The sequence below is a fragment of the Dromiciops gliroides genome, chromosome 3 (genome assembly GCF_019393635.1).
Source record: "Dromiciops gliroides isolate mDroGli1 chromosome 3, mDroGli1.pri, whole genome shotgun sequence".
NCBI lineage: Eukaryota > Metazoa > Chordata > Mammalia > Microbiotheria > Microbiotheriidae > Dromiciops > Dromiciops gliroides.
This window is the reverse complement of record NC_057863.1, coordinates 82575217-82602340: the sequence shown is the minus strand read 5'-3', so window position 1 is coordinate 82602340 and position 27124 is coordinate 82575217. Positions and strand designations below refer to the sequence as shown.

The following is a 27124-nucleotide window of genomic DNA, read 5'->3' as shown; positions in this document are numbered from 1 at the left end:
TATGATATAGGAGAACCTAAGAGACTTGCGCCAAGTCAGACAGCTAGCGAGTAAGAAGGGCAGAAATCGAACCCAGTCCTCTTACTATATCTAAAGCTCCTTTCACTACATTATAAATGTAAAAAAGGGGCAGCTAGGTGGCGCAGTGGATAGAGCACTGACCCTGGAGTCAGGAGTACCTGAGTTCAAATCCGGCCTCAGAAACTTAACACTTACTAGCTGTGTGGCCCTGGGCAAGTCACTTAACCGCAACTGCCTCACTAAAAAAAAGTAAAAAAAATATTGTGTATAAATATGATTTTGGTAAATTATAACTTCGCTAGGAGAAAGAACTTTATAGGAGAATCTTTTAAAAGCAAAGTATCCCCTTCTAAAAAGTAAACCCCCTAATCTACCATTTTTGTAACTGTATTTCACATTTTGAATTTGCTTAAAATGGCCATGACTTAACATCTCAAAACCTCAGTTTCCCCACCTGTTAAATGAAGATAACAATGTTTGTGTCGCCTCTTTCACACAGGATTGTTGTTGGGAAAGCACATAGAAATGCGAGCTGGTATAGTTATCATTATTGTCAGTGACCGTAGTTGTCTCTACATGATTGCAAAACAATCAAGTATGAAGAGAATAATTCAATCTGTCCAGTCGCATTGTGTCTCACAGAAAAGAATGTTTGGCTGAAATCAATTTTATTTTGGTCTGCTTTGTTTTCCTCTTTCAGTAAATTATTCCACTTGTGTAACATGTCTTAACTGATGCTTCATTGTGTCTTCAATTGTGTCTCGACTAGGGTGCCGTGTTCAACCAAATTCAGTCTTAAAATCAGTCCATTCAGTTACTTGTCAGTGTGGACAAAATGCCAGTCAGTGGACTCCATTCTTCCCTTTTGAACTGGTTCTTTGATATGACATGAGTGGAAAGAGCCCTCATTATGAAGTGTGTAGTTATTACTAGGGAAAGAAGTTGTCTCATGATAGGAAAATACAGTTATAATTAACCAGTTCAATTTTACCCTATTATTACAGTCAGGTCCCCTGTGCTTTTGTCCTGGGATGCTGCTCATCTCTTTCCAAATTCCAACTCTAGACTACTCACCAGCTGCCTTCTTTGCTCTTATAAAGGAACTATGGGGCAGCTAGTTGGTGCAAGGGATAAAGCACTGGCCCTGAAGTCAGGAGGACCTGAGTTCAAATCTCACCTCAGACACTTACTAGCTCTGTGACCCTGGGTAAGTCACTTAACCCCTTACCTTAAACATCTGGGGCCATCTCTAGTTGTCCTGATGCATATCTTGCCACTGGACTCAGATGGTTTTGGAGGAGAGAGTGAGGTTGGTGACATTGCCCAGCCCTCCCTCACTTAAATCCAATGCATTGTAAGTCATGGCATCTGTCACGGTCCTCTTCAATAACAAAGGACAAACAACAACAAAGGAACTGTGGAACATCGTTGGAGGAAGTTACACAACTGTGCTGCCCGGGACCATGACAAATTCATGGTATTGAATCTCAACTCGGACCTCCCTGCTACTACAATTCTTTTAATTTTCTCTGATTGCCTCCTAACTCACTCCACAGTGCATTTATTCTAAACCTCTCTTTAAGATCCATGGCCCCACTGCTTCACCTTTCGAGCAAAGGGCCTAGATAAAATTAAGGCCATTCATCAGGGGCTCCCTCTTCACTTATAATCCTCAGATTCCCTCAACAGCATTCCTTACTTCCTGCTCTTCTGCTCCTTTCTTTGAAAAATAAGTGGTCCTTCTGTGGGCCAAAGTCTATTCCTCTACTTGTGCTCTTGGTCCCATTCCTTCGTCTTTCCTCTGGGAAGTTGCTCCTTCAGGCATTTTCTCTATTTATAACCTTCCATCTCTATCCACTCACTCCTCTGCTACCTGAAAACATGTCATTCCCTTGCTCAATAATATAAAATCCTCTGTTTTGAATTTAAAACCCTTCACAATGCGAGTCCAATACATCTTCCCAGCATAATTGCACATTAGTGCTCCGTCATGCACTCTGCATTGTAGTCAAACTGGCCCACTTGTTCCTGTACACATTTCATCTCTTGCCCCAGTGAGGCATAGACTGTCCCCCTTGCCCTAGAAGGTCCCCCCTCTCCTCCTCTCAATGCTCAAATATGCAAATGACTCTAAGTAATTACATTAATCTGGGGGTTCTTTTCAATGATACAGATTGCAACCATTACTTGCCTGCTCATCACATATGACTCTTGTCCATATTCTTCCCAAAGTTCTCCCCGTGGAGTCCACCAAACATATCCGAGAACTTCCTCAAGTTCCTCTGGCATCAGAACAAGGGTACCAGGGGAGCTTTCTTGACTGTCCACATGTCATGCCTTGCTCTTGGCACTAGCCCATCATCTCTTCCTTTCAGACAATTCCTTCATGATGTTCTTTTTCACTATTCTTCTTTAAAGTTCCTCCTTGGTTCTATAATGCAATTTGTTCAGCCACACTGCAAACTACCCATTATTCTCTGTGTGATACTCATTTTGGTTCTTTGGAAGCAATGGTGCACCCTGGATCGCTCCATATAGTATTTCAATGTTAATATTGAAAAGACGAATCTTTGCTTTCCTTAGAACCCTGGGTTCAATAAAAGGAGCATTTCTTCTTTTGACATTTAGATGTTTATGGACAGAAACAACAATAGACCATATTTACACAGGACTGTGAGTTTTGCAAAGCACTTTAAATCTCATTTGATCCTTGCAACAGTCCTGTGTGATCAGTCTTAGTACAGCTATCTCTTCCACATCACAACTTTCCCCATCATGGTTTTGAAACATCATAGGTCAGCATAAGAAATTAAATGGGAATTTGGAGGAGTTTAATGGAAGCTGCAGACAATACAGAGCATATGACCAAATATTTAACCCAAATTTTACAATAAAGGTACTGTAAACACCCCATAAAAGAAAAAAATAAGACTTCTCTGGTACGAAGGGATGGCCCAAAATTTTTACATGGATTTTCCAGGTGGTGGGGAGGGGGACATGCCCCTAACCCCTGTGATGTGGAAGATATAACTGTAGTATTATCTGTGTCTTACTAATGATGAACCCAAGGCTTAGGATCACACAGTTAAAAAGTATTTAGATTTGATTGTTTGAATGGGGGTCTCCCAGCTTCTAGTCCAGAGCTCTATGCATTTGCTATAATGCTTCTCAGAACAAAAAAAAAAGGTACACATTGTGGGGGAACAAGGTTGTCCTTCAGGGGCTATTTCCTATACCTGGATTCTAACTACCTTCCCATTGCCTGTTGCTTTTTCCCCATTCTGACTTCAATCACATAAGCAGCAGAATCACCCTTTAAAAGGTGAGTAACAGTTCAGAAGTAAGCATTTCTTCCCTGGTTTAGAAAATTTATCTTATATGGGTCTCGTCTGGAAATCTAAACTTCCTTAGTATCCCATATTAGTCTCTTTTTTCCATATTAACCTTAAAATGTTCCTGATTTTTGGTGCCTGGAAGGGTCTCTTTCATCCTCTGTGCCTTTAAGACTTCCAGAGGTTACTTGGGAAATAGCTATGCCAATGGCTAAAACTGTCAAATTATAATGAATTCCTGTTTGGAGATTTTCTTGCTTAGTTAACAAGTAGACATACTGGTGTTAATCAGGATGATGCATGTTTCTTCACAAGCAAGAGATTTGGAGCTGAATCATTGGTGCATGGCCGGTCTTAGTTGGTTGAGCAATTTGTCTGGTTAATTCCAATAACAAATGGGACTCTGGCATGCTAATGAGTTGCACAGTAGTCAGCGTCCCAACTTCTTAGAGGGACAAGGGGCATTTACCTACCCAAGTTTAAGGAATAATAGGTCTGTGATGCCTTAGTTTGTCCTGGGCTATAAACTGGCTCAGCATATATCTTTCCTATGAGAGCAGGCACAAGTAACACACTGAAGACCATTCGTGATGGGGAGTGCATATTATAATTATTCTTCACAAATGGGAGATCACAGTGAATATGAATAATAACCTCGTTATTGATTATTTGTTGATTGTTGCCCTCTGTATATTCCTCCCATTGCTACTACCAACTGAATGGTTTAATGATTTAAGGAAGGGATATTAGAGGACCCTAGAAGGAGTCCAACCCATCCATTTTCCAGATGAGTAAATTGATGCCCAATCAGTTTTGATGACTTGTCTGTAGTCATGTAAGTAGTCAGTGGCACAGTTGGGATTCAAATCCAAGTTTTCTGACCCCAAATCTAGGTTATAAACCTAGACCTTCATTTTCACATTGATCTCTTTCTTCTTAGAAATTATAGATTGTGGGTTTTTTTCTCATTTACTTGGCATTTAGCATCTACAGCCTTGTTATATCTCTTGTGTTTTTGTATTTATGTCGTTATTTTTTTTCTTGTGTCTGTTTGACCTCCCTAAGTGGATTATGAATTCATCAAGTACAAGAGCTATGTCTTACACTTCTTTGTGATCACTGAAGTGCCTTAGTATGAACTATACAAAAGATACTCAATACATGTTTGTTGAATGACTGGAGAAGGGAAAGGAAAGGAATAAGCATTTATATTACGATATGCTGAGCACTGTGCTAAGCACATTTTACAAATATTATCCCAGAGGATCCTCACCACAATCTTGGGAGCTAGGTGCTATTATTATCCCTATTTAGTACTCAAAGAAACTGAGGCAAATAGAGGTTGTGATTTAGCCAGAGTTACATGGCTAGTAAGTGACTGAGGCCAGATTTGAACTCAGGTCTTCTTGACTCCAGGCCCTATTCACTGTACCCCGAGGTCCTTCTGAATAAACTGATTAATATAGGTGGTAGAATGTCAGTCTTATGACCTTGTAGGGGCTTGTGAGGTGCCTTTCAGCAGAGGATTTCAAAACTTTCACAAAATGGCAATTTATCAATCAATGCAATATTCCCAATTAGTATAGTGGGCAGAACATTAACTGTGGAGTCAGAAGACCTGGATTCAAATCCTCCCTTGAATGTTCTCTGTGTGATTTTGGGTAAGTCACAAATTCCTTGGGTCTCAATTTTCCCATATGTAAAGGGTGTGTGTGGGGGGGTTAGACTAGATGGCTTCTGAAGTCCCTCCCAGCTCTAAAGTTATGATGCTATTAACTTTAACATTTTCATGGCTGCCATTCCCAGAACCTCGGCAAATAAAAGACATGGTGTGCTGGAGGAGAAACAGAATCTGGGGAGCAAGTTGGAAGACTATGACTATAAGAAGTATCACCCCATTGAGGAGGTGAGCAAGGACCCAAAGGAGGTACAGCTATATTATAGGAAAACAATTGACAACCCCCCACCCAGGAAGATGGCTTGTTGGGCCCCATGAAAGGCAAAGAGATGTGGGTCATTGGAAGGAGAATCATCTAGAAATGAAAATGAGTCAATAGACACATCTAGGTTGGGGGGTTGGAGGAAGCAAAGTCATGGCTCTTTTAAGTCACCTCCAAACCTTTGTGATATTTTTAAAAAATGAGTCTAAATAACCCAGATTACAGTTTATGCCTGTTTCTCAATCCCTGAAAGGTTCAAATATTGAGACTAAAGGTGAGGTTGTATATGTGTACCTGTGCTTATGCACTGAGGGTGGGCATTTGGGGGGAATGGTCCTTTGTTCCAAGCATATTTAGGTGAAAACAGTATTTTAGGGGTCCTTAGCCTTTTGGAGGGTTCATAGAACTCTTTGACTATCAGGGGAAACATAACTCTCTTCTCAGAACATTGTGTATAAATGCATAAAATAAAGTACGTTGGATTAAAAAGGAAACTAATTATAACAAAAAATAGTTATCAAATATATTTTTAAAAGTTCATGGATTCTAGATTAAGAATCCCTGTTCTAGTAAGATACAAGGGGGAGGGACTGTTTCCAGGTGAGAAAGCATTAAAATTACTTTTCAGAAATAGTTTCAGTAATAACAAAGCTAATTTGATCATTTTGTTTGTTTGTATGTATATATGCATGCATGCATGCATGTATTTGTATATGCATGTGTTATATATGTGTGTGCTGTGCATGTGTGTACATATGCATGTGTATGTATATATGTATATTTATATATCCATGGACACATATAAATTACATATACTATGTGTATATTTATGTGTATACTCACATATTTATGTGTATATGTATACATTTATATCTATATAAATATGTGCACACATAGAAATATGTATACACACTTATCTCCACAATATGCTTGACTAGAGCTTCTCAGGGGATATATGTGTGTATGCATATGTATGTATGTATATGTATATATATATTTATAGGTATGTGTACTTAATACATATTAAATATGTATACATATTTGCCTGCCTATCATGTGTAACCCTTGTCCATGTTGACCCCAATGTTCTCCCCATGGGCTCCACCAAATGTATTAAATATATTAATACATTAAGTACATGTTATATATATATATATATATATATGCATTTTCTATATTAAGTATATGTATGTGTATGCATACATGTATATGCATGTGTGCATATGTATTTGTCTAGATTCTGGCATCTGGAATTCTCATTCATAACACTACATAACACTCATTTGCCTAGCCTTCTTTTCTTTTTCCCAGTTGTGTCTGATCGCTGAACTGCACAGAAAAGACCCAAGCCTCTTTATGATGATTATTGTTATGATAATTCTTGCATTATGATTCTATTTGACTACAGCTCCCACAAACGGGAAAGAAAGCTAATCGCATTGTAATCATTTTGAAATAGATGGCTGGCATTCCAAATGAGCATCTCTAGTTGCTTTCATTCAGGGCTTCCAAATATATTGTGACTTCTATGCATGGGGAATGGCTCAGTGACATTCTGATTGTGCTTTCTTTTATGTCCTGACTTTTTTTGAATTCTCATGTCTTATTGATCCTCATAGAATCTGAGTTTAGACCATATTATAAGATGCACCCCCGCCCCCGCCCCTGCCATCCACACTCCCTTTCATCATCTAAATCAGCCCCACCCAAACTACCATCTTGAAAAAGGAAGCAGTTTTGATTTGATTTAGCTGCCCTGGACTCTGTGATCCAGTGTGTAGCTACTTATATTTCATTACCTGTGGTCCATCAAAGTATGGAAGAGTGTTGCTTGGTATCTCTCTGGGTTGATGTAGCTTTCAATTTCCCTGTGATTTCATGCCCCATCAAAATTATGTTTGATCAATGTTTTGACAGATATATTCATTGATTTCTTCTGTTTTCGAGTGCTGTTCAATGATGATCAATGATTGAGATTTTTTAAAAAATGCCTCTGAAGGTACCCTGGGTAGTGTGGCAAAGAAAGCTTTTTTAAAAATCCAATAAGCCAATAGTATTTATATGTTGGTTTAAAGCCTTTAGACTTTCTCCATTAGAGGCAGCATGCTGTAGTAGATAAAATAAATGCCAGAATAAAATAGAAAGAAACCCCAGATTTAAATCTTGCCTTTTACTCATTTACCTATGTGATCATGAGCCAATCATTCCCTTCTCAGTGTCCCCAGGCAAATCTTTACAACTATCAATTAGAGAGATGTTGCCAATCTACATTGGTGGAGGGAATTTCCAAACAGAATTAAACTACATGGATGAAATCATAGGTCTGGATTTAAAAAAAAAGTTTTCCATAAAGATCTTGCATTTATCTATTCCATACTCTACAGAGTTCAGTGTGTTCTCTTTGAATCTGAGAAAGATAAGCTATTATCTTCAGCTGAGACAAGGAGATGATCTTATTGATATAAACCATCTCTATGACTATTTCAGATCTATAAATGGATGAGTCAGATAGAAGAGAGGTACAGAGAAGTGGTGACACAGCACTTTCTAGGTGTGACCTATGAGGCCCGACCGATGTATTCCCTAAAGGTGAGTACAAGGGCTTACGATGCCATTAAGATTTAAAAGGGTGAGCTAGATTTAAAAGGGGCAGTGAGTAGAGCTCTGGGTCTGAGTCAGGGAGACTCATCTTCTTGAATTGAAATCTGGCCTCCGATACTTACTAGATGTGTGACCCTAGACAAGTCACTTAACCCTGTTGGCCTTTGGTTTCCTCATCTATAAAATGAGATGGAGAAGGAAATGGCAAGCCACGTCACTAAAAGTGGGGTGACAGTCAGACATGACTTAAATGATTCAAAAACCAACTATATCTATCTATCTATCTATCTATCTATCTATCTATCTATCTATCTATCTATCTATCTATCTATCCATGTATGAATACACACACCTGTATGAATATACAGTTGTGGGAAACTAGATGGGACAGTGGATAGAATGCCAGGCCTAAAGTCAAGGAAACTCATCTTCCTGAGTTCAAATCTGGCTTCAGACACTTATCAGTTGTGTGACCCTGGGCAAGTCACTTAACCCCATTTGCCAAGAAAACTCAAATGGGGTCACGAAGTCAGAAAGGACTGCAATAAGATTTTTGAAAAATCTTTTCAAGCGTATTCATCTAGTGTTCACTGAATACAGAGCACAGGGTTAAGAATCACTGAGGAGAAGGGCTAAAGGTAAATTTTTAAACACATTTGGCCCTGTGAGACATTGTGGTATGGCGTGGAAGCTAAGTGTGTAGTGAATGGAATGTTGGACTTAGAGTCAGCAAGACCTGTATTAAAATCTTGCTTTAGGCTCTCATTAGCATTGTGACCCTGCACAAGTCACCTAACCTGTCTCAGTTTCCTTATGTATAAAATGGGGATAATAATAGTACCTACTATGCAGGCATGTTGTGAGTATCAAAGAAAAGAACATATTAAAAGTGCTTTGCAAACCTTAATGTTTTATAAAAACATTAGTTATACTAGTGAACATAGCACTAACTTTTAGAGTCAGAGGACCTAGGCTTAAATCTTGTTTCTTTTTCAGCTCATTTGTCCTTGGGTGAGCCATTTAACTTTTCTGAACTTCAGTTTCCTTATCTGTTAAATGAAGGATTGAATGGGGATGCTAGTTGATCTTCCACTTTAAAACTTATGAAATGGACTATTTTACACATTTATTTTATTTTTTTACTTAACTTTTTCCAATTAATAATTTATTTCCTCTACTTTCTAATTGAAGATAGGAAGGAAGGAAGGAAGGAAGAAGAAAGAAAAGAAATAAATAAAAGGAAGAAACAAAGGAAAGAAAGAAAGAGAAAATCCTCCTAACAAATATACATACTCAAAGAAAACAAATTCCCACATTGGCAATTTCCTCAAATAATTCATCTTTCTGTATTTTGAGTGTATCATTTCTCTGGCAGGAACAAGTTAGCATGTTTCTTCCATGCTCCCGTGGAATGGTGATTTGTTATTGCATTGATCAGATTTGTAAAGTCTTTCAGAGCTCGCACACTTTTTAGACTGTATCCTACTTTATGGCCAGGTTTGTTTTCATTGAACATAGAGAAGACCCACAGTTAATGCTTGGGTAAAATGGGCATTTCTGACCAGTGAGTTTAGGACAGAATGTGGGGATGGGAAGACATGAGGGACCCAAGGAGAGAAGCAAGGCATCAAAATGAAGGTAAGAGCAAGTCAATGCATTTCTCCATGACCTGCAAAGGTGGAGTCACATTCCCAGGAGTCCCCTTAGCTTCTCATGGTCCATAGTGCAAAGTGTGCAGACATGGAGTATAGGTATATATTCTCAGGTTCAGGGCCCTTAGGGCCTGAGGTGAAGAAAAATTGATAAGCAAAAGAATTTCCTTGTGAAGTTCCATATACCTCTCAGTGTGTATGCGGTGACTCATCTATCAAACAGTTGTGTGTTAGAAGCTTCAGAGTTGGTGAGTCTACATTCAGAATCCTGTTGGCCCTGAAGTAAAACCTCCCCAGGGTTGTCCCTGGAAACCTGTCCACCCAGTTTGGGACTTTTCATCAGAAGCAAGGCTGATTTGCTCAGACCAGACCATCTGGCCCCATGATGGTGAGAGCTCATGAGAATGACTAGACAGGGCCCAGTAACAGTCAAGGAAATGGTCAAAACAAGAAGGCAATCAGGACAAGCAAGTCATGAACATAAAAATCCCTATAATTATCAGGGTGAATAGAAGTCAAAAGTGGTTCAGGGAATGTACTAGTGGGTTAAAAAATGAGTGAGGTTGGGGGCAGCTTGGTGGTTCAGTGGATAAAGCACTAACCCTGGATTCAGGAGGAGCTGAGTTCAAATCCGACCTCAGACACATGACACTTACTAGCTGTGTGACCCTGGGCAAGTCGCTTAACCTTCATTGCCCTGCAAAAAGAAAGAAAGAAAGAAAGAAAGAAAGAAAGAAAGAAAGAAAGAAAGAAAGAAAGAAAGAAAGAAAGAAAGAAAGAAAGAAAGAAAGAAAGAAAGAAAGAAAGGAAGAAAGAAAAGAAAAGAAAAGAAAAGAAAAAATGAGTGAGGTTAAGTGAACTGGAAAACCTTAACCCATCATGAGGTCTCTTATATCATAAGCTATTTATAAGGAGGCAATAGGCCCTTAGGAACAGTAAAAGCTCAAGTACTTCTCAGCCCCTCTCTACTTTGGGACAGAATGAAACTTTTTTTGGTTGGATTTTGTTGAAACACTTAAATGACCAATGAATCATTCTCCTCTGTGTCTCCCAGGGAGCCATTCATTCATATATATAGATATATATTTTAGTGAGGCAATTGGGGTTAAGTGACTTGCCCAGGGTCACACAGCTAGTAAGTGTCAAGTGTCTGAGGTCGGATTTGAACTCAGCTCCTCCTGATTACAGGACTGGTGCTTTATCCACTGTGCCACCTAGCTGCCTCTGCCATTTGTTCTAACAAAGATTTTCAAAAAGCAGAGGGGAAGGTCATTTCAGCAAAACCAGGGTATTGAGAAAGTCTGATGTTATATTCAGTGTTCCCCACCCATGATTCCCACTTCTGCAAAGGAGGAGGAGGAGGAGGAGGTGCCTTTTAAGAAGTTAAGTCCTTGGCGAGTGCAAGGCTATGTACTTGATACTATAATCACTGGAATTCCTCCCACTTACTGCACCTTGAATTATACTTTCAGCAGGGATTTAGCGGTTGTAGAGGAGAGTTTCATGCTGGTTGACCTGTCTATCTGAATTCTCATTCCTACTTATAACCATAAAGGAGGACTCCTCAGTTGTCAAAAAGCAAATTTGCACAGGGTTCAATTTGGTCGGAGGTTGGCCCTCTACAACAAAAACATGATGGGATGGGTTCTTGTAACAGGTGATTGCTTTCAAACTGCCACATGTATCCCCTTTAGATCAGTAAGCCAACAAGTACCCTGAAGAAGATCATTTGGATGGACTGTGGAATTCATGCCAGAGAGTGGATTGCACCTGCCTTTTGCCAGTGGTTTGTGAGAGAAGTGAGTGCCTCTATGATATTTATCAAGGTTGATTTGAGAAGGTATGTAAAGCACTTTGTGAACTCAAAAACCCTTTAAAAGAGTTCATCGATAAAGAAGATGATCATAGTGACAATTGTTACTTCTCAGCTACAGAAAAATGCCTTCTTTCTTTTGCACATGGACAGGACTATCCATTACTTCCAAGGGAGCTAGGTATATCAATGAGTTGGAAACAAAACTGAATTGCAGAATCTGATCTTATCCTTGGCATCAAAAATTCACTTTCAATGGAATTTAGAGGAGAGACTGTATAGTATAATGGTTAGAAGGCCATCTTTAGAGTTAGGAAGTCCTATATTTAAGTCTTTTCTGTTTGATATATATTTATAACATACATACACACAAATACACACATATACATATGCGCATGTGTATAAATACATGCATACAAACATACATAAATACATACACACACCACAGGAGCATAAATAAAGCACTTAATCATTTAGTGCCCCAGACAATTTGTCAACATAATAAGTAACTTTAAAGTTCCTTACAGGAATTAACTGAAAGGTATAGGGGGCAAATGAAAACAGAGGAATCTGTTAAGTGAAGTATGTGCTTTTCCTAATGTTTTTTAAAAAATATTTATTCATTTATTGTTACATCTGATTTCTAAGCTGTGCATCTCTCTCATCCCTAGACTAAAGGTCAACATTTGACATGTGTAAATCCAAGATCTTTTTTAAAGAAAATCTGCATATTATATATATTAAACAAAAGAGGATATCAAGGAACTTATAAAGTTTCCAATATTTTAAAAAGTATTTTATTATTCCTCAGTTATATATAAGGATAGTTTTCAACATTTTTTTCATAGGATTTTTAGTTCCAAATTTTTCTCCCACCCTCCCTTCCCTTCCTCCTCCCCAAGACAGAAAGCAGTCTGATATAGGTTATATATGTGCCATCACATTAAACATATTTCTGCATTAGTCATATGGTGAAAGAAGAATCAGAGCACAAGGGAAAAACCTCAAAAAAGAAGGAAAAAAAAACCAGCCCCAAAGTAGAAACAGTATAGTTCAGTCCGTATTCATAATCTACAGCTCTTTTTTTTTTTTTCTGGATGTTGAGAATTTTTTCTATCATGAAGTTCTTTGAAATTGTTTTGGATCGTTGCACTGCTAAAAAGAGTCAAGTCTATCACCATTGCTCATCACAAAATGTTACTGTTACTGTGTACAATGTTCTCCTGGTTCTGCTCCTTTCAGTCAGCATCAGTCCATGTAAGTCCTTCCAGGTTTCTCTGAACTCCTCCTGCTCATCATTTCTAAATTTTCTTCCTCCCTCCCTCCTTGATCCTCCCTATGAAATAAAGCAATTCAATATAAGTCATACATGTGCAGTTATGCAAAACATCTTCACGTTAGTCAGGTTGTGAAAGAAATGGTGCAGCTAAGTGGCGCAGTGGATAGAGCACTGGCCCTGGATTCAGGAGGACATGAGTTCAAATCGGGCCTCACTTACGAGCTGTGTTACCCTGGGCAAGTCACTTAACCCCAAATGCCTCAAAAACCAAAGAAAATAGATAAAATAACTTTAGAAAGAGGACCTAATAAATAAAATTATACTTCAACCTGTATTCAGATACCATCAGTTCTTCCTCTGTTAATGGTTTGCATTTTTCATATGTCCTTCTGATATCATCCTGCTCATCATTTCTGTGATAGTTACTATTGCTAATTATATTACCTTCCATCTTATTCCCTCTCCTTGATATTTACTCTATTTTCTATCTTCCTTCACCCTATCCCTCCTCAAAAGTGTTTCACTCTGTTCTCATGTGGGTTAAGCTGCTCTAGGAGTTTTCTTATGGCATTATTTATGGAGTGTTTGGATTATCTATTGGGAGCTTGGAGAAATCACAGCCTTTCCTCTGCCATCTTGGCTCCGCCCTAAAGTTTTCAATATTAATAGTAATTATCATCTTCCCTAAATCTTGGTAACATATGAAGTGAAGGAAAATAGAAAATCTGAGGAAAAATGGGTCTTGTGATCTTGTGATCAGGCTGGGGAGATGAAGCAAGGGAAAAGAAAGAAATCTCTCCAAAAATCTTCTAAGTCTTTCTATCTTTTTAATTGTAGATTCTACAAAACTACAAAACAGATGCAAGGATAAGCAGATTTCTTAGGAAGCTGGACTTCTACATCCTCCCAGTTCTTAACATCGATGGCTATGTCTACAGCTGGAACAATGTAAGAAGCCAATCCCATTTTACTATATGGAGATGTGTGCATGACCATAGAATCTGAGAGAAAGGAGGGACCTCAGAGGTCACCTGTCCAACCTCATTTCTGTGCTTGTTGCCTCTCATCAAGAGCACCTTCACACAGCATTCCCTAGAGGGCTTCCTGTTGCAATTGGCTAAACTATTCTTTGGAGGGTTGATTTTTATTAATTGATCAACAAACATTTCTGAAGTGTCAGTTATATATGCCAGTTAATATGCTAGCTGCTGGGCATAAAAAGACAAACATGAAAAGGTACCTGCCCTCAAGGAGATTTGCCATTTACATTTATTGGACCTTTCCCTCCAATTCTAAGGGAGTTTTTTTTTTTCAAATGTGAACTCTGCATAATGGACAAAATTCTATAGACTTTCTTAAGTGACTTGCTCAGTCACACAGTTAGTAATAGTTTGGGGCAAAATTCAAATGTAAATCTTCCTGATTCTAGGTTCAGTGATTTGTGATCTGTATACTAAAACCACCTAACTGCCTCAAAGAAAGCCTAATTAACTAATTAACCAAAGAAAACTTCGCAGAATTGTTTTAGGTAAGGTGTTAAAGGATGAAAAAGAATAGATAAAGCAAATGAAAAGAAGTAATCCATTCAAGATATGACCTATGCAAATGTTTGGAAGATAGATAAGGAGAGTAAAGGGTTTTCTGTTCCATGATTGAGTTTGGTCTTAATACATTGGGAGACCATGAGGCCTGTGGTGAGTGGGGAGGGTGAAGAATGAAGTGATGTATTTAACCCCTATATGCCTCAGTTTCCTTATCTGTAAAATGAGGATAATAATAGCACCTACCTCCAAGGATTATGGTAAAAATAAAATGAGATAACATTTGTAAAGTGTGTTATAAACCTTAAAGTGTTATATAAATGCTATTATTTTTAGTAAGTAAAACATGATTGCACCCCCACATGCTTTTATTTCTCTTCTCTAGCAAGTGCCTTCACTACTTACTATCTATAAGATCTTATGGACAAATTTCTTCACCACTTTCTCTCTCTCTCTTTTTAAAAATTTTTAAATTTTTTATCATTTTGGACTCCTTTGACCTTGGCTGCCTGGTGAAACCTATAGAACCCTGCTCAGAAGAATGTTTTTATTTATCTGTTTTGTTTAAGACTGGTTCTCTTTATTGTTCATGGCCACTTCCCTCTGCTGGCATGAGAGATTTGAACTGCTGTACTCCTTTCTGACTGAAACAGTTCACCCCTCCATAGGCAACCTCATGGCCCCTTGATTCCTTGGTCTCACCATAGTAAAGCCAAACTTAGTTTAGCCTATCCTACTTTACTTGGAAATCCCAAGCTCAAGAGAGCTGCCAAATTCACCCTCCCCAGTAACAAAATTATAGGCATACACTGCCATATCTGGCAGAAGATTTTTAAATGTACAAAATAAAATATGTGGGATTGCAAAGGAAACCAATTATATTGAAATGCAGTTATCATAAAAATATTTTTAAAATAAATCCATGGATTCTACATTAAAAAATCTGAACTAGATGGTCTTTGAGGTCTCAGCTCTAAATGTATGATCTAATGATTGTTCTCACTTAAGGAATTAACCCTTTGGGGTATACAGATATGACTGTTTCCTATAATTTCAAGTTATCTGATGTGTCCAACAGGATGCCTGAAAATTACTTGTGAATACCCAGAAGTGTTGTTGATAAATTTTCCCTAGTAGGTCAAACTAGGATGATCATCCTCATGGTCAAGAATCAAAATATTATCATTGATGTTGTGATTTATATAATGGTGTTTAGAACTTCTTTGGGTGCTGTAACACCTCTGTGTTCCTGTTTAGGATCGTCTCTGGAGAAAATCTCGTTCATCTCATAATAATGGCACATGCTTTGGAACTGATCTCAACAGAAATTTCAACATATCCTGGTGTAGTAAGTGCATGTTTGTGACATGAGTTGATAACTGCATAGGAGGCCTTGTTTTGAGTTCCTAGAGATATCATTTATAAAAACATATTCAAGTTCAGAAGTCTTCACCAATTCCTTTCCTCATCTTCTTCCTAGTTGGATGAACATTAATAAGAAACATTAGAGTTTCTATCTTATGTTCTACTTGGGCCAGGTGATATTCAGAAGCTCAAGGTAGACTTTGGGACTGATTTGGCCATACTTGAAATCCAGCACTCCTCTTCTAAAACCATTTTCATATCTCAGGGGGAATATATAAATATTCAAAAGGCAGTAATGATTTTTCTAAATGATACTACAGAACTTCATCAAAAGTCCTATTCTAATGCTTCCTTCTATCATGAAGGGTTCTTGAAAGCTATGCTAGTTAACCATTAATCTTGGCAAGTCCCATCAAACTGAAAGCTTAGCCTAGTAAATGGATTGTGATATATACAGTTATCCCTTCCCCATTGAGGGGTTAGGGGTGTGGCACCTCTGTGATCTGGAAAATCAGTGTAAAATTTTTTGGCCCTCCCTTCATACCAATGGAGAACTCTTAGGTGTGGTAATGACCTCCAACTATTTATAGAGGTTCTTATCCTTTTTGTGTGTCATAAGCCCCTTTGGCAGTCAAATGAAACCTATGAACTTTTTTCCAGAATAATATTTAAATGCATAAGATAAAATAAATGGAATTACAAAGGAAACCAATTATTTTGAGATGTGGTTATTAAAATATTTTTTAAAAAACTAATTCACTGGCCCCTAGATTAAGCATTGTTGATCTACTAGGTTTGGGAACATCCTTCATCCCTCCATTCTCCAGACCAACAAACCTAGAACTTAGGAGCTATAGGCAATTGGAGTTACCTGGGGCACATAGAGGTTAAGTGAGTTGTCCAGGATTCCACAACTGGTAAGTGTCAGAGGCAGGATTTGAATTCATATCTTCCTGACTCTATGCCCAATACACTATCCACTCCACCTTATTGCCTAGAGGGTTTGAAAATGTTAAGTTAAAAATTATCAGGTCGATGGCCTTCTTTATGAAACAGATGTGGACAGTATATGTTTTTAGTTCTCTCTTGTCTTTTAAGTATTTGTGAATAAGGATTCTCTTTTTTCATCAGACTTTAAGCTCTCTGAGGGCAGAGGCTATGTTTTATTTATCTCTCTATCTCCCAACACCTAGGGTCATTAGTGCTAAAGTAGACTTTAATAAATGTTTGGTTAGTGAGTGAATGTGTAGTGGCAGAGAATGTGCTATCACAACAAAAATGCCTAGAATTTCATCCTTGAAGAACTTTGGTTGTTTAGAACATCAACCTGGAAGCCAAATCTCTAATTCCAAGTGCAATGTCTTGCAATATTCAGTTCTACTATAAAGAAGCATAGAATGCTGAGGCTTGAAGGGGTCTTAGAGATCTTCCATTCCAATCCCAGTATTATATGGAAAGAGAAACTGAGGCCCAGAAAAGTGAAGTGGCCTTTCCTTCCCTGCCTCACACAAAGTTCCACAGCTAGTAAGTGGCAGAGCTAAGCCTTATGAGTCCAGGACCCCAACACCATGCTCTTCAATATCTATTACTTCAGAATCTAGATTTTCATACTTTTTGTCTCTTTCCTTTCCCTCTGGCAGGTATTGGAGCTTCTAAAAACTGTAAAAGCAAAAATTTCTGTGGAACGGGACCAGTCTCTGAGCCTGAAACAAAAGCCATCTCGAGTTTTATTGAAGGCAAGAAGGACAACATCCTATGCTACTTGACAATGCATTCCCATGGTCAGTTCATCCTCACTCCCTATGGTTATACCAAAAAGAGACCAAGTAGCTATGATGAATTGGTAAGAGATCACCCCCTCTGCTCCACTCCCTGCTAAAGTAAGGCACCATTTTTCCTCCTCCTAAACTTCAAGGCTTTGATTTTATTTATATCTATAGTGTCCATTCTTCCTTTTCATTTTCTCCACATTTTTTTTTTCTTTTCCCCTGGTTACACCACTTCCCCACATCCCTGCTGTGTTGTCTTCAGGCCTGAATGGTATTACTCTACATTAAATAAGTACCATGCTGTTTCGTTAAGTACCAAATTGAGAAATACCTTCCATTTTCATAAATATAAGAAAAATAAGAAGTATATTAAACATTTGAAATGATAATCTTTCATCTTTCCAAGTTCTCTTTTAGCATGATAGCCTCAGAGAGCACTTGAATGTCTGTTGAGAAGTTACCAGCTATGAGTTCTCAAAAGAGGAATATGTTTTTTCTAAAAACAAACAAACCAATGACAACAAGAAATAGCCCCACAAAAGCCCAAAGTATTCCCTGCTCTCTTATCTTCTAAATACAATGCTTGTTTTCTGCCCCCCTCCTCAACTCTGTCCCCTCATATTTTTCTGGAGAGCCTTTTGAGGAGGAAGTGCAATTAAAACAGGCAGCTAGGTGGTACAATGGACAGAGCACTGAACTCAGGGTCAGGAACATCTAGGAATCTTGCTAGACTCTTACTAGCTGTGTGAATTTGAGCAAGTCACTTAAGCCCTATATGCCTCAGTTTCCTCATATGTAAAATGAGGATAATAATAGCACCTACCTCCAAGGGTTGTGGCAAAAATAAAATGAGATGATATTTGTAAAGTGTGTTGCCAATGAAAATGCAAATCCACATTATGGGATAGTATCTTTCACCAGGCAATGTAGACCTAAGCCAGAACAAGAAAAATAGAGGAAAAGGATTCTGGTTTTTCACTTTTTGAAAGTGCCCAAGGCCAACAAGAAACACTGATTGCTCATTTGGAATTATTTGAACCATAATTCAGTTCAAAAACATTTATTAAACATCTACTATGTGCAAGCCACTGTCTTGTACAACTATCGTCTTAATGTCAAGTTTCCTTAGTATTTAAAGGTAGGAGCCCTGAGTTCTTTCAAGTTTCAGCTTAAATGTCTTTTACTACAAGAAGTCTCTCCTGAGTCCTCCATTTGTAATGTCCCACCTCATTTATTTGTATTTATTTTGTGTGCATTTTTAAATTTACATGGTGCAGTGAACAGGGCACCTGGATCTGGAGTCAGGAAGACATGAATTCAAATAGGGTTTCTGATAATTACTAGCTGTTTGACACTGGACAAATTATTTAACCTCTATAAACCTCGATTGTCTCAACTAAAATGGGGATCAGAATAGCATTTACCTCACAGGATTGTTTTAAGGATCAAATGAGATATTTGTAAAAGGCTTAGAATAGTGACTGAAACATAGTAGGTGCTTAATAAATGCTTCCTTCTTTCTTTCCTCCCTTCTTCCCTTCATTCCTTCCCTCCCCCCTTCTTATTTTCTCCTAGTGAGATGTAAGCTTCTTGAAGATAGGCACTGGGTGTATGTGGTGTGTGTATGTGTGTGGGTGTGGGTGTGTGTTTATATCCCTAGCACTTGGATGGTACCTGATACACAGTAAGCATTTAATAACTGTTGGTGAAATTGAAATGAATGTACAAAACACTATCCTTTTGACATCCTTGTGAAAGAGATAACACAAATATTTACTCATCTTACAGGTGAGTAAACTGAAGAATAGGAAAGAAATAAGGGATAAGGACTGAACCTCTGATTTCATTCATAGAGGGAACTCCTGAATGGGTAATTCCCTTTTACCAGTTTTCACAAGAGGTGTCACACAAGCTGCCAGAAGACTGCAGGTGGCTTCAAACACTCTTGAGTAAAGCCCAGATTAAAATGTAGTTAGGAAATATTAACAAAATAAATAAAAATGCAATAAAATACAGATGTTAATTTGTGGTTTACTACCATAAGATACTTTTGTATGGTTTAGTGTCCCACCCCCTTTCTTAGGAACTTGACACCACTGTCATATAGTCTCCTTGTGAACATTTGGAATGATATGGGATAGCTGATAGGTTAAGAGGGTTCAGAACTGGCTGAATGGATGGATCCAAAGATTAGTTCTTGGTCAGTGTTAACTGGGGGAAAAAGGCTCTAGTAGAGTTCCCTCTATCCTGGGCCTTGGGTTGTTCAACATTTTTATTGCTGACTCAAATAAAGGCATGCTTCCTAAATTTGTATATGACTCTAACCTGGAATATTAGGTAAAAAGACTCATGAAAGAAGCAGGGCCTGGCACATAGTTGGACCTTAATAAATATATCTTTGTTGATCGGTGACTAAATGTATAAAAATCTTAATAAGCTAGAATGATGGACTGAAACTAAGATAAAATTTAATGGGAATAAATATAAGATATTGGGGTTTAAAAATATATTTCCAAGCTCAAAATGGGGAAATCCTGGATAGATTCATGGGGGGTAAAAGTCTGGGTGTTTTAGGTAACTAGGAAGTCTTGTAATCATGGAATCCGTGTGCACAAATCTCCTTTACAACATATACCCAACAAGTGATTATCTTGCCTTTGCTTGAAGACCTTCAATGAAGGACAACCCTCTACTGTTCCACATTTGTACAGTTCTTATTTTTAAAAAGTTGTTCCTTACCTCAAACCTAAATTTACCTTTTAGCACCTTCTAACTCATTTCTTCTTTGGGACAAGTAGATAGGAAGACCATTAATTATATCCTCCTTGAGTCTTTTCCAAGCAAAATATTCCCAGTTGCTTCAAATAATCTATCATGTGATGCCAAGACTCTTTTGCCTCCTCTGGAATTTCTCACTTACAAATATCATTCCTAAAATATGATGCCAAGAGCTGAACACAGAACCCCAAATATGGAGTGAGCAGAGGACAGTGCCTCCATCAAGCCCAAATCTCTGTTCAACTGGAGTGTCGCCACTAGGGGGAGGAATGACACCTTGGTTTGGCCAAGGTTTCTACTCTGCTGAGAACATTTCTGTTAAGGGGAAGAAATACACTGGTACTGTAGGAGTGAGAGCTGGGCAGGGAAAGAAAGGGAGCTGGTGGACAAGGACACCATCACTAAGAGGTCAAGGTTGAAATACCACCCTCCCTCACCTCTCCATGGTAACTCATAGTGCCTTCTAAATTACTTGTCCTGGAACAAAGCCCTGGCTGCCCCACTATAGTTATGGCTCTTGTGAAGACTCTGTGAGCTAGTTGAGCTTGTGAAAACTAGTAGTATGAGTTCCTGGCTTTACCAGCTACATAGCTACATAACCCTAGAGAAATCCTTCACCTCTCAGGGTCTCAAAATCTTCCTCTTTATGATGAGGTTGAATTAGATATCATTTCTTCTAATTCATTCTATGAGTCTAAAAGTCACTGAGTCATGGAGAAAAGGTAGGGGTGTGTGTGTGTGTGTGTGTGTGTGTGTGTGTGTGTGTGTGTGTGTGTGCTGGTACTTTGTTGATGTGTGTATTTGATCTCATTACAATGGACCAAGAGAGTGTGGCTGGATCAGAGAAATTCTGTCATCAATACCAGAAGCAGCTCAGAGAGCATGCCCTACAAATAGTCAGGTAGCAGCATCATTGATGTAAGTCAAAGAGAGCAACATGTTCTCAGAGTGGCTCATGTGCCTAAATAGAAAAGATTGCTTTGATTCTGCACCTTTTTTTTTTTTACTCTCTCCAAAACTGAGTAATGGACATAAGCATTAAAGATATAATATAAAAATAACTGGCATTATAGAGCATTGTAAGGGTTGCAAAGCACTTCATATTATTTTAATAACTATCATTTAAAATGTACTTTAAGGTCATCAAAGTTGTTTACAAATATTATCTCATAACAACCCTGGAATGCAGGTGCTATTATTATCCCTAATTTACTGATGAGCCAACTGAGGCAGGCAAAGGTTAAATGACTTTGTCCAGAGTCACACTTATTAGCATAAGTATCTGAGATCAGATCTGAACTCAAGTATTCCTGATTCTAAGTCCACTGCTTTACCCACTGTACCATCTACCTGCCTCCCAATAACCTCCATGAGCTGGAAGCTTTAGAGAATTTAGATGATTTGACCATGGGTACACATAACATATCAAAAGGATGATATTCCCCCAGTTCTAATACTCTTCACTATGACATCTGCCTTTTAAAGTAAAAAACAATTGACCAAATGTTCAAATTAGGATCAATTTAAAATTCTCAGAAATTACTCATGTATCCATTGCTGTTAAGTATGTGCACTCATTGGGGTAGCTAGGTGGCACAGTGTGGGGCAGCTAGGTGGCACAGTGGATAAAGCACCAACCCTGGATTCAGGAGCACCTGAGTTCACCTCCGGCCTTAGACACTGACACTGACTAACTGTATGACCCAAATCACTTAACTGTTATTGCCTCCCCCCCCCCCCCGCAAAAAGTATGTGTACTCATGTCTATATATTTCATAGAGATTGTGGATAATCAAATACTCAAAACAACTCAAATGGATCTATGAGCTTAACAATTTGGAAGCTCCATCCAATAATGCAGATGCTATCCATGCTTGTCTATCTTGTGCAACTCTTGTCCCACTCCTCCCCTAATATTGCCACAGGTAGGCCAGCCACCTTGCTAGGGGCCTCCTCTCTCTCTTTCTCCTGACATCTCAAGGATATCAGTTGGGCATGTCTACTAGCTATTTCTTCTTCTTGTTATGCAATCAGTTCATCTGATTTTTAAGTCACATGTTTTTCTGCACAAATTTGTTATTCCTCATCTGTGTGTATATACTATACGTTGCTTTGTAATTATACCCACGATAAGCCTCTCTATTGCCTTCTAAGTGATACTCATTTTTAATTTCTTGGATACTGTAATGTTTGATGACTCACAACCATACAACAACACCAGCATAATATTGGCATTAGAAAAGATGGGTTTTTATTTCTGGGAAAAGTTTAGGGTCATTAAAGAAGTTCTGTGATTTCCTAAAGGCAATCCAGCTTGCTCCCCTCATCCTGTTTAATTATGGGTCCAACTCAGTGTCCATTGCCACCATCTGCCCAAAACATATAGACAGATGGACAACCTCTATGGGCTATACATCTAACTGCATGTTATATATAATCTGGACAATAGATATTCCTTATCCATGTATCTTTTTCTATATAGTTGATTAGGTTAAACTAATAAAGAGATTATGTATAAATTATATAATACATGCAGTGCAAGATACATGTTATAAGGTTATATAATTTATAATCTTATAGTCGAGCTTCAGTGGCCCAGGATTTAATCAGCATGAGTATTCATTTCTTTCTCTGGTTGCAGCCTCTCTATGCCTTTAACATATGGTCTTCGTGAGGTTCTCCGGCCAATTAAAAAAATCGCTTGGAAGGCAACCTTCTGGAATTAACCTCTCTCAACCTAGTCTGGTCTTTGGACAATAGAAATCTTTTGCCAGACCTATAAAGGAAACTTTTCCAGCTTGTTAGAACCTTTCATAATTTGTTCTTCCCTGTAGGAGCCCGGAGTGACTTCTATATCAATGAGGAGGAATAAAACGTTGCTGTGTGAATTTAGGAATATATGCATATACATACACATGTGCTTACATACATATGTATGTAAAACCAACACATACAAATTATTTCAGATATACCAATTGATCTGGAATCTCAATGATTCTGGAATTTCTTCTTGATCCAGTTTGTCCATCCTTTGTGATTCATATCCATGCTCTTCCAAAGATTCACTGCCAATTTACCCGGTATGCTAGGGGCCATCCTTGCTTTCTCCCAATAATCGCTAAATATATAATTAATCATAGTAACTAAAGATTAAGAAAAATACTGATGTTTTAACAAGCAGAGTTGTAACTAGTTATTATTTACCCAGGGCAAGCATCATGACATGCATCTGAGGCAAACAGGACAAAAGATTCCTTTAAATTCATGTTTTGGGTTTTTTTTTTGTTTTTTGGGGGGTTTTTTTGCAGGCAATGGGGGTTAAGTGACTTGCCCACGGTCACGCAGCTAGTAAGTTTCAAGTGTCTGAGGCCGGATTTGAACTCAGGTACTCCTGAATCCAGGGCTGGTGCTTTAACCACTGCGCCATCTAGCTGCCCCCTAAATTCATGTTTAAGACAAAGTAATTTGAGTGCTAGAGGTGGGGAGGATAGGGGAGAGAAAACTTGCAAATCAATTTAGGAAATAAGGTACAGTGCCAGGGAGGAATCACATGATACTGCCCCATGGAGGAAAGGTGGACATTCTGAGTCTGCCCCCTGGTGAAGTTACAGCAAAGGAGAGGGAATTAGGAGGAGCTTACTTGGGATGAAATCACTAGAGAGAAGAGAGCCTTCTATCTCTTTTTATTTTGACTCATTATTCTTGGTAACTAGGTTCTAGGTTTGATTTTTTTTCTACATGCTAAAGCAATACAACTACTGTAAGCACCTTATAAATTTTGACCCTTTGGGGAAAACTCCTGTTGCACCATCCTAGTTACACATCCTAGTTTATGTTCCTTCCTCAGAATCACTGTCCCTCCCACCAATGTCATCCTTTCTCAGCTAATATTCACCATATCTGATATGTATCTTATTTCTTCTTATGACTAACTTGACTCAACAATTTTTTTCCTCTTTTTATCATCTGTGTCTTCACCCCATCATTTATCTCCAGAGACCCTTTTTTTCATGTAGCCTTGATTCCTTGGTTAAAATGTGCTTAAAGATATGGGTGGCAAGCTAAATTTGAGAGGGAATTTTGGTTTTTCACACTCTGGCTTTCAGGGAATACATGACTGATAGGGTGATTTTTTTTTTCTAGCATGAAAATGCCAGCTCTGTCATATCCTGAAATCTTGTGCCCAGTTTCTTCTGAGGACATGCTAATTAGGGATGATAAAATTGCAAGGCAGTACTACCTAGTGAGACAAAGGGGGCGGGGCAGAGAGAGACAGAGAAGAGAGAGAAAGGGAGGAGAGAGAGGAGAGAGATGAGAGAGAGAGAGAGAGAGAGAGAGAGAGAGAGAGAGAGAGAGAGAGAGAGAGAGAGAGAGAGAGGGAGGGAGGGAGAGAGGGAGAGGGAGAGGGAGAGAGATTATTGTATTGTCTCTAGCTTTTAAAAACTAAAATGCAAAACTCCATGGGTTGTTGTTTCTGTTTTAAAACCAGGCATCTTTTTCTGCATTTCCCACTAACAGATTCGAGTTGGAAAGAAGACAGCAAAAGAATTGAAAGCAAAGCATGGAAGCAATTATAGAGTTGGATCAACCTCAGAAATGTTATGTAAGTGTCTGTTTGGCTTCTTTGACATTATCCAAGGCATGGAGGAAGTTACTGGACTTGAAGAAGGAAAGAGAAGATCCTGGACTTAGCAGCTGGAGAGAAGGGAGTTTTTGGTACACAATCTGAACTGTGACCTCTAGGGACAAGGTGTGAACCAGAAGAAAGAATGAACTCTCAGGCTCAACCCAGGTTCTCTTTTGGAAGTTAGGGAAAAGGGTGATGTCCAGTGGTGGTTGATCTGTTGACTCAGCTCCCAGAGGACATATCAGGCAACAAGAGCAGGCTAGGGTGGGGCTGAGAGGATAGAACTGAAAATAAAAGAATCTATGCAATTTTTTTCTTCTCTACTCTGAAGCCCACCCAGATAACATTAACATGCAAGTCACTCAAACTCAGGTCATCAATCCAGTTAATTTCGTATTTTTACATGATTAAGGTACCTCTTATTGTCTTAAAAGAGAATGAGAGGGGCAGCTAGGTGGCGCAGTGGATAGAGCACCAGCCCTGGAGTCAGGAGTACCTGAGTTTAAATCCGGCCTCAGACACTTAACACTTACTAGCTGTGTGACCCTGGCCAAGTCACTTAACCCCAATTGCTCACTAAAAAAAAAAAAAGAGAGAATGATAAGGGCACCCAAAATGATGTCATATGAGGATTGGCTAAAAGGACTGGGCATGTATTATAAAGAAAAAAGAAGATTTAGAGTGGACATGAGCTTCATGTTTAGTATTTGAAAAAGTGCCATGAAAGAGATCATTACCTTGGTCTGCCTGGGGTGAGAAATAGAAAGGACTAAAAGACAGTTTTTAGATTAATACAAGAAGAACTAAATAAGAACCAGAAGAGGCAATATGACATCATGGGTAGAGAGATGGTCTTTGTGTCAGAAAGACCTCGGTTTGAATCCTGCCTCTGACAAATATTGTTTGCATGACCCTGAGTAAGTCATGGCTGATCCTGAGTGCTCTAAGGTACCAATCTGCATTGGTAGAAGGAGTTTCCTCAACAAAGGTTTCCCTAAGGTGGTGACATCATAGGCTAGGTTAAAAAAATAGAATTGGGGCAGCTAGGTGGCACTGTGGATAGAGCACCAGCCCTGGAGTCAGGAGGACCTGAGTTCAAATCTGACCTCAGACACTTAACATTTACTAGCTGTGTGACCCTGGGCAAGTCACTTAACCCCAATTGCCTCACCAAAAAAAAAACAAAACTTTCTGAAATTGAAATTAATTTCCTCATGAATTCCTTCTCACTGAAAGTCTCTAAACAGAAACTAAAGGGACACGTATTTTATTGTCAGTGGAATTCATGCTTTGTGTGAGGGTTGTACTGGACGAACTCTGAGGTCACTTCCTACACTAAGGTTCCACAATTCTAAAACTTATTTCATCAGAATGCGCATTGCACTCCTCTGAAGTCACCTCTTTGCCTCCACAGAGTTCAGGACTTTGCTAGGGACTAGTGTACATGCCATTAATTCTGTCATCTTGTTTTAATTAATAGACCTTTTATCTGGATCTTCACGAGACTGGGCTTATGATATCGGGATTCCCTTCTCTTATACATTTGAGTTGAGAGACAATGGCACTTATAAGTTCATGCTACCAGAAGACCAGATCCAGCCCACTTGTGAGGAGACCACAACAGCTATCCTCTCCATGCTTGATGATATCTATGAGAAGGAATGGGGTTCAAACAGAGCAGTGGTGCTCACCCCATCTACCATGGGGCTTAGTGTCTTCCTGTCCTTCATGCTTTTCATTGAAGGACATCTGTCACAGCTCCAATAGGAATCCCCAGCCTTGTGGATGTAATTCAAATCAACTCAATTCAATAAAACTGCAGAGCATTGTACTTTCAAAATACTTGTTTGTTGTACAGAAAACAAATGATTTAACAATGAAGACAGTTCATATCAATGAATAAAAGTTGTATCTGTTCCTTTTAGTGCATTGGAGATAAGGAATACACATAAAATGAAGAATTTGATTAACAATCAATAATCATTTATAAAGTACCTACTAGGTTCAAAGCACTAGAGAAATCGAGGCAAAAATAAAATAGTCCCTGCTTTTCAAGGATTTTATATTTTATGGAGAAATACAACATTTACATATATAAGTATATACAGGGGCAGCTAGGTGACTCAGTGGATAAAGCACCAGCCCTGGATTCAGGAGGACCTGAGCTCAAATCTGACCTCAGACACTTGACACTTACTAGCTGTGTGACCCTGGGCAAGTCACTTAACCCTCATTTCCCTGAAAAAAAAAAGGATATAGAGAATAAATATGTTAGTTTGGGGAGACAAGACACTAGTAGTCAGGGGAATCAGGAAAGGTTTCATCTAGACCCTCTCTTTTGCCATGTACAGTCTAATGAAACCCATGGGCACCTTCTTAGAATAATGTTTTCAAATGCATAAAATA

At 38.6% G+C, this 27124-nt stretch overlaps 1 protein-coding gene across 1 annotated transcript in view; it reads left to right on the top strand.

Annotated features, from left to right (window-relative positions):
* The window catches only part of CPO (carboxypeptidase O), a 108133-nt gene extending 81648 nt beyond the window's left edge, over positions 1–26485 (top strand). The window contains exons 4-11 of the mRNA XM_043993359.1: positions 5160–5259; positions 7781–7882; positions 11241–11345; positions 13476–13586; positions 15437–15527; positions 17185–17387; positions 24610–24694; positions 26199–26485. Of these exons, the coding sequence (XP_043849294.1) occupies positions 5160–5259; positions 7781–7882; positions 11241–11345; positions 13476–13586; positions 15437–15527; positions 17185–17387; positions 24610–24694; positions 26199–26485 (1084 nt within the window). The remainder of the gene's footprint in view (positions 1–5159; positions 5260–7780; positions 7883–11240; positions 11346–13475; positions 13587–15436; positions 15528–17184; positions 17388–24609; positions 24695–26198) is intronic.
* The last annotated feature ends 639 nt before the right edge of the window (positions 26486–27124 follow it).